Genomic DNA, 13709 nt, shown 5'->3' on the forward strand with positions numbered 1-13709 from the left:
TTCCTATTCTGTTCCATTTTTCTACTGTTTGATCAAAATTATATGCCCAAATTACTATAGTTCTATGATAAGTGTTATTATCTAATAAAGGTGATTTCCCCCACTTAATTTTTCTTCAAAACTGCCTTGGCTCTTTGCTATTCTACATCAATTTGTTAAGAAAGAAAAAAACGAGAGAATGAGAGAAAAGAGAGAGAGAGAAAAGAAAAACACTTAGAAAGTAGAATTTTGTTGTAACTGGAACTACATTGCCTTTAAGGATCAATTTGAGGAAGCTGGCATCTTTTCCACACTCTCATCAGTGCATTTTAGAAACCCAAGACAATTCTGTGTAATGTTACATTGTGTGAGATAGTGGTTTTATTTATTTGAAGATGAGGTTTGGATCACTTAAATTGCAGTAATTGAATTTCAGAAACTAGCAAACCTTTAAAAAAATACCATTAAATCCTCCTTAAATTTTATTTTTTTAAACTTGTTTTCTGAGACAGAATCTCACTCTGTCATACCAGGTAGAGTATACTGGTGCAGTTGTAGCTCACTGCAGCCTCAAACTCCTGGGCTCAAGCAATCTTCCTGCCTCAACCTCTTGAGTAAGTAGGACTACAGGCACATATTACCATGCCTGGCTAATTTTTTCTATTTTTGGCAGAAACTGGGTCTGGCTCTTGCTCAGGCTGGTCTCGTACTCTTGACCTCAAGCTATCCATCCACCTCAGCCTCCCAGAGTGCTAGGATTACAGGTTTGAGCCACTGGGACCAGCCCTTAAATTTATTTTATAGGATGTACTCAGGAATCAAATAAATGTATACTTTCACTTTTGAGCCAGTAATCTCACATCTAAGAATTTCTTAGGAGAAATTCAAAAGTGTGTTGAGATGTACAAAACACTTACAAATTGGTAATATTTAGAAAAGTCTAAATTTTGTGAATGGGGATTGGTTAAATAGATACATTATATGTCCATATTATGAAACTTAGGCACCCTTTAAAAGAATGTTATTTGTCTATATTGACTGACAGAAGAGATTAATAATATTAAGTGGAAAAAGATTGTAAACATGAGTAGTATGATTTCTTTTATGAAAACTGTACATTTCTTTCTCTTATATATGAAAGTTTGGCAAAACACCAAAATGTTATAGTGGTTATCTCTGGGCTATAGAATTTCAGGTGATAGTTGTTTTCCTTATACTTTAATGTGTTGTTTTAATTTTCTTAAAGTACGGTATTTTTCTAATTCCTATCTTTTCAGATAAAATAGTATAAAAGCACATTTATTTTGTGAGAGAAATACTACATATGTCCATGTGTTATTTTGTGAAAAATATACAGCTGTTCAATAAATACTTATTTTTACAACTAAAACAATGTGAAATATTTAAGCATATAAACTTTAATAAGGGCCGGGCGCGGTGTCTCACACCTATAATCCTAGCACTCTGGGAGGCCAAGGCGGGCATATTGCTTGACGTCAGGAGTTTGAAACTAGCCTGACAAGAGCGAGACCCCGTCTCTACTATAAATAGAAAGAAATTAATTGGCCAACTAATATATATAGAAAGAAGTAGCCGGGCATGGTGGCGCATACCTGTAGTCCCAGCTACATGGGAGGCTGAGGCAGCAGGATTGCTTGAGCCCAGGGGTCTGAGGTTGCTGTGAGCTAGGCTGACACCATGGCACTCAGTCTAGCCTGGGCAACAAAGCAAGACTGTGTCTCAAAACAAACAAACAAACAAACAAAACTTTAATAAGTTGTTTAATACAGGTACTAATCTACTTAAGACCAAACTCTTCCCACTGAAATTAAATCCCCATGAGAGAGGGTTGTTGGGTTTCTTTTGGCAAAGGTATCTACTGTGTCAATCAGTTATGGCCCAGGAAATACGGTCACAAAGCATAGATGGGACCACCAGGGCCCATCCCTGCATGTCAGGGAGTATTCCCAGAGAAGGGAAATGGATTTGAACCTGGTTGCCTCTCTAGTGGTGTGCACTACGAAACCAGATGGGAGCACGTGGAGGGGGCAGAGTGGCGGTATTACAGGCTCAGAACATGTTAGAGGTAGAAGAGAGCAGAGATGAACATGCAGAATTTGTGGCAGAGCTGCATTTGTGCTCCAGTCTCCTGACTCTCATATGTGCTGCAGAGGACGCTGTGGTGGCCAGGTAGAGTGGTAACTGCACAGCAGACACAGTGCCCAGTGTGTACAGGATGCCGCTGAACTGAAATGTTCCAGTCCACATATACTTGAAGGTCTCCGCTTTCTGTTTTCAGTAGGAGAACAGTAATGTCAAAATACAAATGTGTTTTACAGCTAGCTTGGAAGCACTTTTCAGTCCACTCCACATGAGATACTTATCGACAAAAATTATAGAATTTATGCTGATTGCAAGAAAAGCTGTGGACTTCCTACTTTTCAACATTTCTCTGTGAAAAAGGAGGACAGCAGAAACATACCACTTGAAAATGAATAGGGTTCATTTAATGGGAAAGGCATGATAGGAGTTCTTTGATTGCTGAAGAATAATGGGTATTTCATATTACACATTTAATTTCCGTTTTTATAATCTTCCAAACCATTCACCAGGTGGACAGGTTCTGTCATCCTAGTGTAGCATGGAGCTGGAATATGCTTATTTGCTTAAGGAAATCATGCTTATGTGATTTTGTATTCATATCAGAAAGATATCCTTCTGTTTCCCAATAATTACTTTGCCATTATATCATCATTACATAGTTATCTATAAGCTTTCATGGAATTCTTGAAGCTTTTATGCAGGATCATTCCTCCTAAATCAGCTGAGAGTGTAATTAAAACTTGGGCTGGGAACTGTGGCTCATATCTATAATCCCAGCACTTTTCAAGGCCAAGGCAGGAGGATTGCCTGAGGCCAGGAGTTCAAGACCAGCCTAGGCAACATAGACTCATCTCTACAAAAAAAAAACACAAAAATTACCTGGGCTTGGTAGTGTGTACTTGTAGTCCTAGATACTTCGGAGGCTTGCTTGATTGCAGCCCTGCACTCTAGCCTGGCCAACAGAGCAAGACCCTATCTCTAAAACAAAAACAAAAACCTGTTTATAAAAAATTTTCTTAGGCCGGGTGCCATGGCTCACGCATGTAATACTGGCACTCTGGGAGGCTGAGGCGGAAGTATTGCTCAAGGTCAGGAGTTCGAAACCAGCCTGAGCAAGAGTGAGACCCCATCTCTACTAAAAATAGAAAGAAATTAATTGGCCAACTAAAAATATATAGAAAAAATTAGCTGGGCATGGTGGTGCATGCCTGTAGTCCCAGTTACTTCTACTTGGGTAGAAGGATTGCTTGAGCCCAGGAGTTTGAGGTTGCTGTGAGCTAGGCTGACGCCATGGCACTCTAACCCAGGCAACAGAGTGAGACTGTCTCAAAAAAAAAAAAAGAAAGAAAAAAAATTTCTTGAGACTGAAACAATGGAAGGCAGCACATAATCTAGGATTTTCTTTTGCTGAAAGGACTTCATTAGGACAATTGGCAAAATCTCAATAAAATTCTAGACTAGATATTAGTATTGTATCAATTTTCTGATTTTGATAATTGTCTTGTAGTTATGTAAGAGAATGTCCTTGTTTTTAAGATTTAGACACTGAGCTGTGCATGGTGGTGTACACCTGTAGTCCCAGCTACACCACCTGTAGTCCCAGCTACAGGTGTACTTGGGAGGCTGAAGCAGGAGGATTGCTTGTGCCCAGGAGTGCAAGGCTTTGGTGAGCAATGATTGCACCACTGCACTCCAGCGTGGTGACAGTGTGAGGCTCCATATCAATCAGTCAATAATCAAACAAACAAATACACACTGGAATATTAAAACATAAAGAAAAATCATGACTGAAAGTGACTCAAGTGGTTCAGGATGAAAATTCATTCTCTCTTTCTCTGTGTACACACACACACATGAGATTATTAATTTTTTTCTTGAACCAACTGAGAGTATGTTGCATGTGTTTGTCCCTTCACTTCTCATGGTTTTAAGTGTCTGATAATTCCACAAGGCTTGTTAGGAAATATACAGCAGTCTCCTGTTCTCTTCTACCCTGTTTCCTTCATCTTCAAAGGCAACTACTTTCAATTTTAGCAGATTCTTTTGTTTCTAAATAGCATGGTATTTGTTACTGCTTGTTGACTTTTCATTTTTGGACATTATTTATGGGCTTACCATTATTGGAAGATTGTCACGCCTAGGGGAGGATTCTTTTTGGAAAGTCTGTGGCAAGAAGTTTGATATGATTGTAACAAAGAGTTTAGGAGGTGAGATAAGGAAATAATGGCAACACGAGGGACTTGAGACAGTGTGGTGTCCTGATGTTGTAGACTAAATTTGATTCTGTTCAAGTTGAAACTTGAGACTTTATCTTGTGTAGACATAGGGCAGGGGAGTGTCTTGATTATATTTGTTTTGTGCAGCTTATTGGAGTGTGAGGAGAGTCCTGGTGACAGAGAGACCAAATAGGAAGAAGGATGTTACAATATCCACTGAAGGAAGAGGAATTGAGATTAAAAAAAAAAAAAAATTGGAGCGTAAAATATGCTAGTCTTAGGTATACGGCTCCATGATTTTTTTTTTAACCTGTGTGTATATTGTGTATCCTGTGCCTCACAAGATACAGAGTATTTTCAGCCTCCTTAAAATTCCCTTGTGCTACAAGAAGATCTCGAACTTAGGCACAGAAATTCATTACTAGTTCTAGGTGGAAGCCAGAAAATGAGGTGGGGCTAAAGATGACTCCTCACTTGGGAGACTGGGTAGACTGGATGGTGATGCTACGGACCAGAATAGGTAATACAGGAGGAGGACCAGCTTTTAATTGAGGGAGGGGTTGGGATGGTGAGAGAAGTTCAGCTTTAGACTTGTTGATTTTGAGGTGCCCATGAGATGTCTCAATGAAGCTATACAGGAAGCTGATAGAAATGTAAATGTGGACTTCTGGAAAGGAGTTTGGGATTGCAGTACAAATTTGTGCATACTCATCAGCCTGTAAAGTCTGTTTGAGAACTAATAAGTAGATGAGAATTTGCTAGAGAGATTGTAAATCGTGAGATGCCTGAAGTTATGATGATAGGCATGTGTTGCTTTTATTAACTCTGTTTTGGTCCCAGTAGTGAATAAAACCAGTAACAAAATTTAGTTTAAACATTTAAAAAATAAAATGGCCAGTGAAATTCAGTAATATATGCTCATTATTAAAAAATAGGGAAATCAAACCAGTTTAGAAGATTATAAGCAAGAAGTATTCCTTCTAATCCCACCCCACTCTCTTCCCCAATTTCTTATGTCTCCTTCCAAACACTTTTAGTGCATATGATGTATATGATTTATCTTTTGATTATACTTTCCCATTATTGCTTTGGTTAGGAATGCCTTTTCAGCCGCTTAACAAAAATGGTTGACAGCCCACAGGTATGTGGACAAAATGTCTTGTTTTTTTCCATCCCCTTGCCCTGTAATGTGTTTTATAGTGATGTGCTTATAGTCTTCTCTCTTTTTTTTTTTTTTGAGACAGAATCTTGCTTTGTTGCCCAGGCTAGAGTGAGTGCCGTGGCGTCAGCCTAGCTCATAGCAACCTCAAACTCCTGGATTGAAGCGATCCTTCTGCCTCAGCCTCCCGAGTAGCTGGGACTACAGGCATGCGCCACCATGCCCGGCTAATTTTTTCTATATATATTAGTTGGCCAATTAATTTCTTTCTATTTATAGTAGAGATGGGGTCTCACTCTTGCTCAGGCTGGTTTCGAACTCCTGACCTGGAGCAGTCCGCCCGCCTTGGCCTCCCAGAGTGCTAGGATTACAGGCGTGAGCCACTACGCCCGGCCAATGTGCTTATAGTCTTGACTGAAAAAATTTTTCCTTTGCCTTTTTTGGGTTTTTTTGCATTTTCAGTAGATTGTAATATTACTGTTCAAGCAAATGTTTCTTGGTATTTATTGTAGTCCTTAAATCTTCCCTTGATTAATAATGCTAACATAGTGTCGCATTCTTGTCTGCTTAATGTGAATGACTGGTTATCTATTTTTTTTGACCTGGAGGGAGTGATATACTAATATTTTTCTTGATTATCTTGTTGACAGTATAACTCAAAGTTTGCATGACTGAAAGGCCTATCAAGAGCTCTCCTAGTGAATCCAGAATTTGAAATGCACTGTAAGAGTATAGCCTATGCTTTGTTGAGAGTGAACTTGATCTCATTGACAGTCTGCTTGAGACTAAAAGGCATCAGATCTGGGTTCCAGAAATGCCCAATGTTAATTGTGTAATCACTGTAACTTACTTAACCCCTACTTTGCGAGGCTACTTGCTTTTAAAAGAGCAAAGAGCGTAATATGTATTTTCATTCATTCAACAAATATTCAGTGATTTATGTATACTTGTCAGCCTGTAAAGTCTATTTGAGAACTAAGTGGTATCTCCTGTGAGATGCCCCTTTCTGTAATATTAGTAGTAATAAAAGGAAATATTATTGATCAAGTGTTAACTATTTGTTAACATTTAATAAATACTATCCTGGCTACTAGATGTGTAATAATGAACAAAACAGGCCTAGTGCTTTCCTTCATGGAATATTATAATGTATAAGACAGTAACATCATTATTATCATTATTTAGAGATAGAGTCTTACCCTATCACTCAGGCTGGAGTGAATTGGCAGGATCATAGCTCACTGAAGCCTCCAACTCCTGGGCTTAAGTGATCCTCCTGCCTCAGCCTCCTGAGTAGCTAGCTAGGACTACAGATGCATGTCACCACACTGGCTAATTTTTTTTATTTTTTGTAGAGACGAGGTTCGCTATGTTGCCTGGGCTGGTCTCAAACTCCTGGCCACAAGTGATCCTCCAACCTTGGCCTTGTATAGTGCTAGAATTATAGGTGTGAGTCATCATGCTTGGCCTGATATCATTGTTATTGTTTGAATCATATGAAAGATTACATTTAGCATCAGTACTTAAAGATCAAGTAATTTTTTTTTTTTTTTTTTTTTTTTTTGAGACAGAGTCTCGCTTTGTTGCCCAGGCTAGAGTGAGTGCCGTGGCGTCAGCCTAGCTCACAGCAACCTCAAACTCCTGGGCTCGAGTGATCCTTCTGCCTCAGCCTCCCAAGTAGCTGGGACTACAGGCATGTGCCACCATGCCCGGCTAATTTTTTATATATATATCAGTTGGCCAATTAATTTCTTTCTATTTATAGTAGAGACGGGGTCTCGCTCAGGCTGGTTTTGAACTCCTGACCTTGAGCAATCCGCCCGCCTCGGCCTCCCAAGAGCTAGGATTACAGGCGTGAGCCACAGCGCCCGGCCAGATCAAGTAATTTTGTTCTGAGTTCTAAGACTTTTCCACTTCTGAGAGATTTGCATATCAGTTGGCCTGTTCATCTTTCTCTGCAAGCTCAGAATAACTCTGTTTTGACTGAAGCCACATTCAAAAGTCACTTCATAGTTGAACCTGAATTCTTTAAAATACATTTAATTTTAAATATGGCTTTGATGGAATCACACAGTACTTAATAATGGTTTAACTTCTTCCTAGATAGTCTAACCTACGGTATGAATTTACTTTATCTCATTTGGGCGTGTCTGAAATCAAGGTGGCTATCTTTAAAAGAGATCCACCCACAGCACATTAGTTAGAGACAGTAGGGCTCTATAAATTTCCTGGCTTTTTAATGATATGTACAATTGAAAGGAAATAGTTTAAATAATTTCATGGTTAAGGAAAGTTTGGCACTGGTATTAAACACATCGTTTTAAGGCAAAATATTTTCAGATATAGTTTTTTAAAGAGATGATCAGAATGTTATTTTTCTTGTCTTTTAAACTGCTTTTCATTTTGCTTTGCCCAGCTTAATAGCTTCTTTATATTGTTATGTTGCTACTTTTCAAACAATTTTCTATCTTTAGATTGTGGCTCAGTTCTAGCTATTCTCTTCTAAACACATTACAACTTTACTCCTGCATAAAAGCTAAATAAATATTGACACAAACTTCTACCCCTTTGGTGAAGAGATTGATGAAGACCTAAACCAGTTTTATAAATAGTTATTAGAAGTTTCCTTTTTAGGCCATCAGATTGAATCAGTACCAGTGCCTAACCAAATACCTGTCCTTCATCAAATACAGCTATATGTTTCTAAACTTCCAATTTGCAGCTTTCAAGCAGCTTTCCAAGCTCAAATATCTTTAGCCCATGTATGTATGTATGTATATATATACATATATATATCAATTACTTTGTATAATTATGTAAATTTTTATTAATTTATTTTCATTTGTTTATATCAGTAATCCCCAACCTTTTTGGCACCAGGAACATTTCATGGAAGACAATTTTTCCACAAGCGGCATGCTGGCAGTGGGAGGGGGGTGGTTGGGGCGATAGGGAGTGGGCAGGCAGTGATGTGAACAGTGGGGAGTGCCTGTAAATACAGGTGAAGCTTGGCTGGCTGCTCACTCTCACTTCTTGCTACACGATTTCACCCTCCCCAAGTTTCATGTAAGACAGTTTTTCCAGGGGTGGGATGGGTGGCGGAGCTCTGTGGCCAGGGTGTTGAGGACTGCAGGTTTATATTATATCTCTGATCAGTTTGCCTGAGTGGACAAACCAAGGTCTTATAGTTATTTGGGACTTCTCACAACTCTGATATCATGTTTAATTGACAGTATGCTCCTAGTAATTTTTTTTTTAATTTCTAATCATCATTTGTACCTTGCAGTCCTAGTAAATTTTTTTTTTTTTTTTTTTTGAGACAGAGTCTCGCTTTGTTGCCCAGGCTAGAGTGAGTGCTGTGGCGTCAGCCTAGCTCACAGCAACCTCAAACTCCTGGGCTCGAGCGATCCTTCTGTCTCAGCCTCCTGAGTAGCTGGAACTACAGGCATGCGCCACCATGCCCGGCTAATTTTTTTTTTATATATATATCAGTTGGCCAATTAGTTTCTTTCTATTTATAGTAGAGACGAGGTCTCGCTCTTGCTCAGGCTGGTTTTGAACTCCTGACGTTGAGCAATCCGCCCGCCTCGGCCTCCCAGAGCGCTAGGATTACAGGCGTGAGCCACCGCGCCCGGCCTCCTAGTAAATTTTGATTGACCCTCTCACTGCAATCAGTTGTTCAAAGTTAAGATTAAAATTAACACACGAACTTCTTCCGTAGTGGACTCCTTTTGTAAAACAAGATTTCCACTAAAATTGAACAAAAAGTAAAAAGTTTTAATCTATGAGATCAAAAGTAAAGTAGGCTGGGTTTTGTATACTAAAATCCAACTATCCCATGCTTGGCTTGGTGGCTCACGCCTGTAATCCTAGTACTATGGAAGGCTGAGGTGGGAGGATTGCTTGAGTTTGAGGTTGCTGTGAGCTAGGCTGATGCTACAGCACTCTAGCCTTGGTGACGGAGTGAGACTCTGTCTGAAAAAAAAAAAGAGAGAGAGAAAGAGAGAGAGAGAGAGAGGAAGGAAGGAAGGAAGGAAGGAAGGAAGGAAGGAGGGAGGGAGGGAGGGAGGGAGGGAGGGAGGGAGGGAGGGAAGGAAGAGAAGGAAGGAAGGAAAAGAAGGAAGGAAGGAAGGAAAGGAAGGAAGGAAGGGAGGGAGGGAGGGAAGGAAAGAAAAGAAGGAAGGAAAAGAAGGAAGGGAAAGAAAGAAAGAAAGAAAAGACCAAAAACCGAGTATCCCAAAGGTTAAAACAAGGGATAATCTTACAATGTCTAGCAATGGATGCATGGATGCTTAGGTCAAGACTGGGGGGACTGAATGAACTCATGACAGTGACTGGTCATTCTAACAGTTTTTCCCCTTGTGTTAAGTTTCACTTTCTTTTTACTTTTATGTGGTGCTGGATTACACTTACATAAACATCTCACTTTTTGACATAATTTATTTGCGGTATTACTACCAAGAAAAGCTGACATGAACCACATGTTCTATGGGGGCCTAGTGCTGATAATTATTTGAAATACTGTGGCTGAGTGGCTTTAAGAATGTGTGGTAGTAAAACACTCACAAATATTTTACATTCTAAAACTGAATTTACTTTTGAACTTTTGAACACTTCATCTGTAAGCTAATGTAGTATTTTTCAGGATAGGCTTTCTCTTTGTTGATTTATATTTTTTGTTTTCTTTATTGGAACAAAGGAAATTATGCTTTCTCTAATCACAGCATTTTAGGATCTATTTCAGAAAATCAAAAATCAGTGTTAGGCATTGTCTTTAGGTAGTCCTTCTCACTCCATCTTTTTTTTTTAACTCTTCATCTGAAGTATATAATTTATGAATTATTTCTATTGAAAACTATGCCCTGCTTAGATCTTAGTGTTTCATTTGACTATTACAAAATTCTTAAGGTGTAAATCTGAATCTATGAGGAGTTAGATTTTGAGTAGAAATCCTTTTCTTAATGTGATTGCAATAAACATTTCTAATTTCTCTTTTAGATCCATCATGTTACACAAAATGGAGGACTGTATAAAAGACCATTTAATGAAGTTTTTGAAGAAACACCAATGCTGGTTGCTGTGCTCACATATGTGGGATATGGTGTACTCACCCTCTTTGGATATCTTCGAGATTTCTTGAGGCATTGGAGAATTGAAAAATGTCACCATGCAACAGAAAGAGAAGAACAAAAGGTAATTGTTAAAGAATCTTTTTTTTTTTCTGAGACAGACTCTCACTCTTGCCCAGGCTAGAGTGCCATGGTGTCAGCCTAGCTCACAGCAACCTCAAACTCCTGAGCTCAAACAATCCTTCTGCCTCAGCCTCCCAAGTAGCTGGGACTACAGGCATGTGCCACCATGCCCAGCTAATTATTATTTGGCCAATTAATTTCTTTCTATTTATAGTAGAGATGGGGTCTCACTCTTGCTCAGGCTGGTTTCGAACTCCTGACCTTGAGCGATCCACCCGCCTCGGCCTCCCAGAGTGCTAGAATTACAGGCGTGAGCCACCGTGCCCGGCCAAGAATCTTTGCTGTCTCTGGGCAGGAGGACCTTGTTCACCTCACTGTATTTTCTCTGTATATGCCTTTGTGCCTCTGGAGTTTTATATCTTATATATGTATTACCTATTCTCAATAAATAAATAAAATTAGGGTAAAGAAGGCCTATTTTTACTAAAAATAAAACAAACTTGTTATTGGTGTGTGAAATATGGAGAGGTTGTCCTCCAGCCTAGGGATTGCATCAGTTTAGAGAAGGGCTTAATAAATTAGATTTTTTTGTTGTCATCCACCATACTTCTTACTTTCGTGGTACCTTAAAGGAAAGATGCAGGTGTGGAAGTAGCAAGGTCACCACTGAGAGAGGAAGACAGTAAACACTGACTGTAGAAGCTTCAGGGAATGGATTTTGGTCACGTGATGGGAGGGGGAAGAGTGCTCATGAAAACATGAGAGAGGGAAGGACCTTGCCAGCTACTAGGAAGACAAAACTAATTGGTGTATATATGGATTGAAAAGTATGACTCCTAGGAGAATGCAGGATCAGGCATACTTCTCTCTCATCTCAACCATCTTGTACCCTATCCCAGCCCCAGCACCACAAGTTGGCCATCCTACTCATTGCTATGAAATGCCTACAAGTTAATTTCATTAAGAAGGTATTTTTTTAATACCAGAACTTGGTACAGTAGGCCAATCTTATTTTCATTATTTGAAAGCCTAAACAAGTTTTTTAAGTTTTTTTTATTCATCTTCTATTTTACCCTTGTGTGTGTCCACCCAGAGTACATCCACAATATGTTGATTTTGTACATCCTTCAGTTATAGCTTACTGTACACTTACTGTGTTGTACAATATTGCAGTTACCTGTTCACAGGCCTGTCTCCTCCTACTAGACTGAGTTGATGGTGATTGTGACTGATGGGAGCTAACGTCTTATTTATATATTTATACTAAAAACTCTTTATCTACAGGGACCTCTCATAATGTGGAAACACAGAAACTTAATAATTGACATGTAAAACTGGGGGTGGGGGAAGTACTGATTATGCTGTAGAACAAGAACTTTCCTGGCTGAGGGGATAGTGTAAGCAAAGGCATGAGGAATGTTGGGGAGAACCTGGAATATGGGTATTTGAGAAATTGTGTTTTGAAAGTCAAATAGAGTTTGGTGTAGACAGTGAGGAATCTGGGGCAGTTTTTATCAGGGAAATGACTATAGGGCTTGCACAGCTGGTACTCAGAATGTGATGAACGAATTAATAGCATGAATGAAATGATGAAGATGTATCTGAATTACTTTGTCAATGAGTACATTATCTTTGGAACTTGTTTCCTGTTTCCAGAGGGTAAATTGACTAAGTATTGGGGGCTGCCTGTATATAACTAACTGTGTGAAAGAATTAGAACACATAGATTTTATTCTTAAGCAGTTTCTAATTTTGTTGAGGAAATACAAACACTTTAGACTTATGTGCCTTTGCAAAACTACTGTACAAGTAAATAGTGCTTGAATTATATGAAGATGTGAACAAAATAATCTGAGTAACACAGGGTTAATCAGGAAATAATTCTTAGAGGAAGTAATAGGAGGAAATATGTGGAACAGAGGAAGACATTTGCCTCTACAGTTGGAGGAGAGTAGAGTTAGATGTACTAAATTATTCAAATTCATTTCAGTAGGATTTTCACAATACATAATATTAGCAGTTAAAACAGCCAACTTCTGCCATTTTCTTAAAAATTCAGCTTTTACAGGGAAAGGAAGGGTCATATAGCCTTATGATAGATCATGTTTGTTTGCTAATACTGGATTAGATGTGGTCAAAAGGGTAGGCAAATTAAATGTTAAACTGAAAGACTTGAGGGAAAGTGCCTGCTCGAGATCATAAAATGCAAATATAATGTTGCTACTTCCTTATTTCACTGAGTGAATGGTATCCATAACCACATCCTGATTTTCTTCCTCATTCCATTACAAAAGAGAGTCCAATTTAACTATTTATGTTAGTTCTTTGTTATAGGGAAATACAATGTGTTGCTTTGGGTAGAGCTGAATCATATGGTCACACTAATAAAGATGAGTTACTATGAGTTTGCTATATTTTATACAAATTAAATAAAATTATTGGACTTCTTTACACCTTCATCCTCTGTTATTAGTGGTGTTGTGGAAGAGAGTGTTGTTTTTCTCACTCTACACTGTAGATCTTTTTTATGTGAGATGAAGCTAGTAGTTTAGAAACATGAATATGATAGATGCAGCAAAGGCTTGAACTAATAAAAAAAATGATCTAATATCCAGACAGGAAATGCCTAGAAAGCTAATAATTTACTAAATTATGGTAGGTAGTTACCATACACTTATTAAACTTTAACATTTTACCTCCACAGCTTGTTCATGATGAGATATTCAAAAACGGAAGGGATAGGATACAAGGAAGGGACATTATATGTCCATATCCTGATATGTTTAATTTTCAAGATACAAAAGAAAGAAATCAATTGAAATTCTCCGGGAAAGGTGTTCCTGGAAAGAATTTATTCTTTTTTTTTTTTTGAGACAGAGTCTCGCTTTTGTTGCCCAGGTTAGAGTGAGTGCTGTGGCATCAGCCTAGCTCACAGCAACCTCAATCTCCTGGACTCAGGCAATCCTCCTGCCTCAGCCTCCCAAGTAGCTGGGACTACAGGCATGCGCCACCATGCCCGGCTAATTTTTTCTATATATATATTAGTTGGCCAATTAATTT

The 13709-nt window shown here is 38.7% G+C and overlaps 1 protein-coding gene across 1 annotated transcript in view; it reads left to right on the forward strand.

Moving 5' to 3' along the window:
• Nucleotides 1-13709, forward strand: part of SPTLC2 (serine palmitoyltransferase long chain base subunit 2) — a 98646-nt gene that overhangs the window by 12029 nt on the left and 72908 nt on the right. The window contains exon 2 of the mRNA XM_012743086.2: nt 10456-10650. Coding sequence (XP_012598540.1) covers nt 10456-10650 — 195 coding nt within the window. The remainder of the gene's footprint in view (nt 1-10455; nt 10651-13709) is intronic.

Source organism: Microcebus murinus, chromosome 6 (genome assembly GCF_040939455.1).
Source record: "Microcebus murinus isolate Inina chromosome 6, M.murinus_Inina_mat1.0, whole genome shotgun sequence".
NCBI classification, from domain to species: Eukaryota; Metazoa; Chordata; class Mammalia; order Primates; family Cheirogaleidae; genus Microcebus; species Microcebus murinus.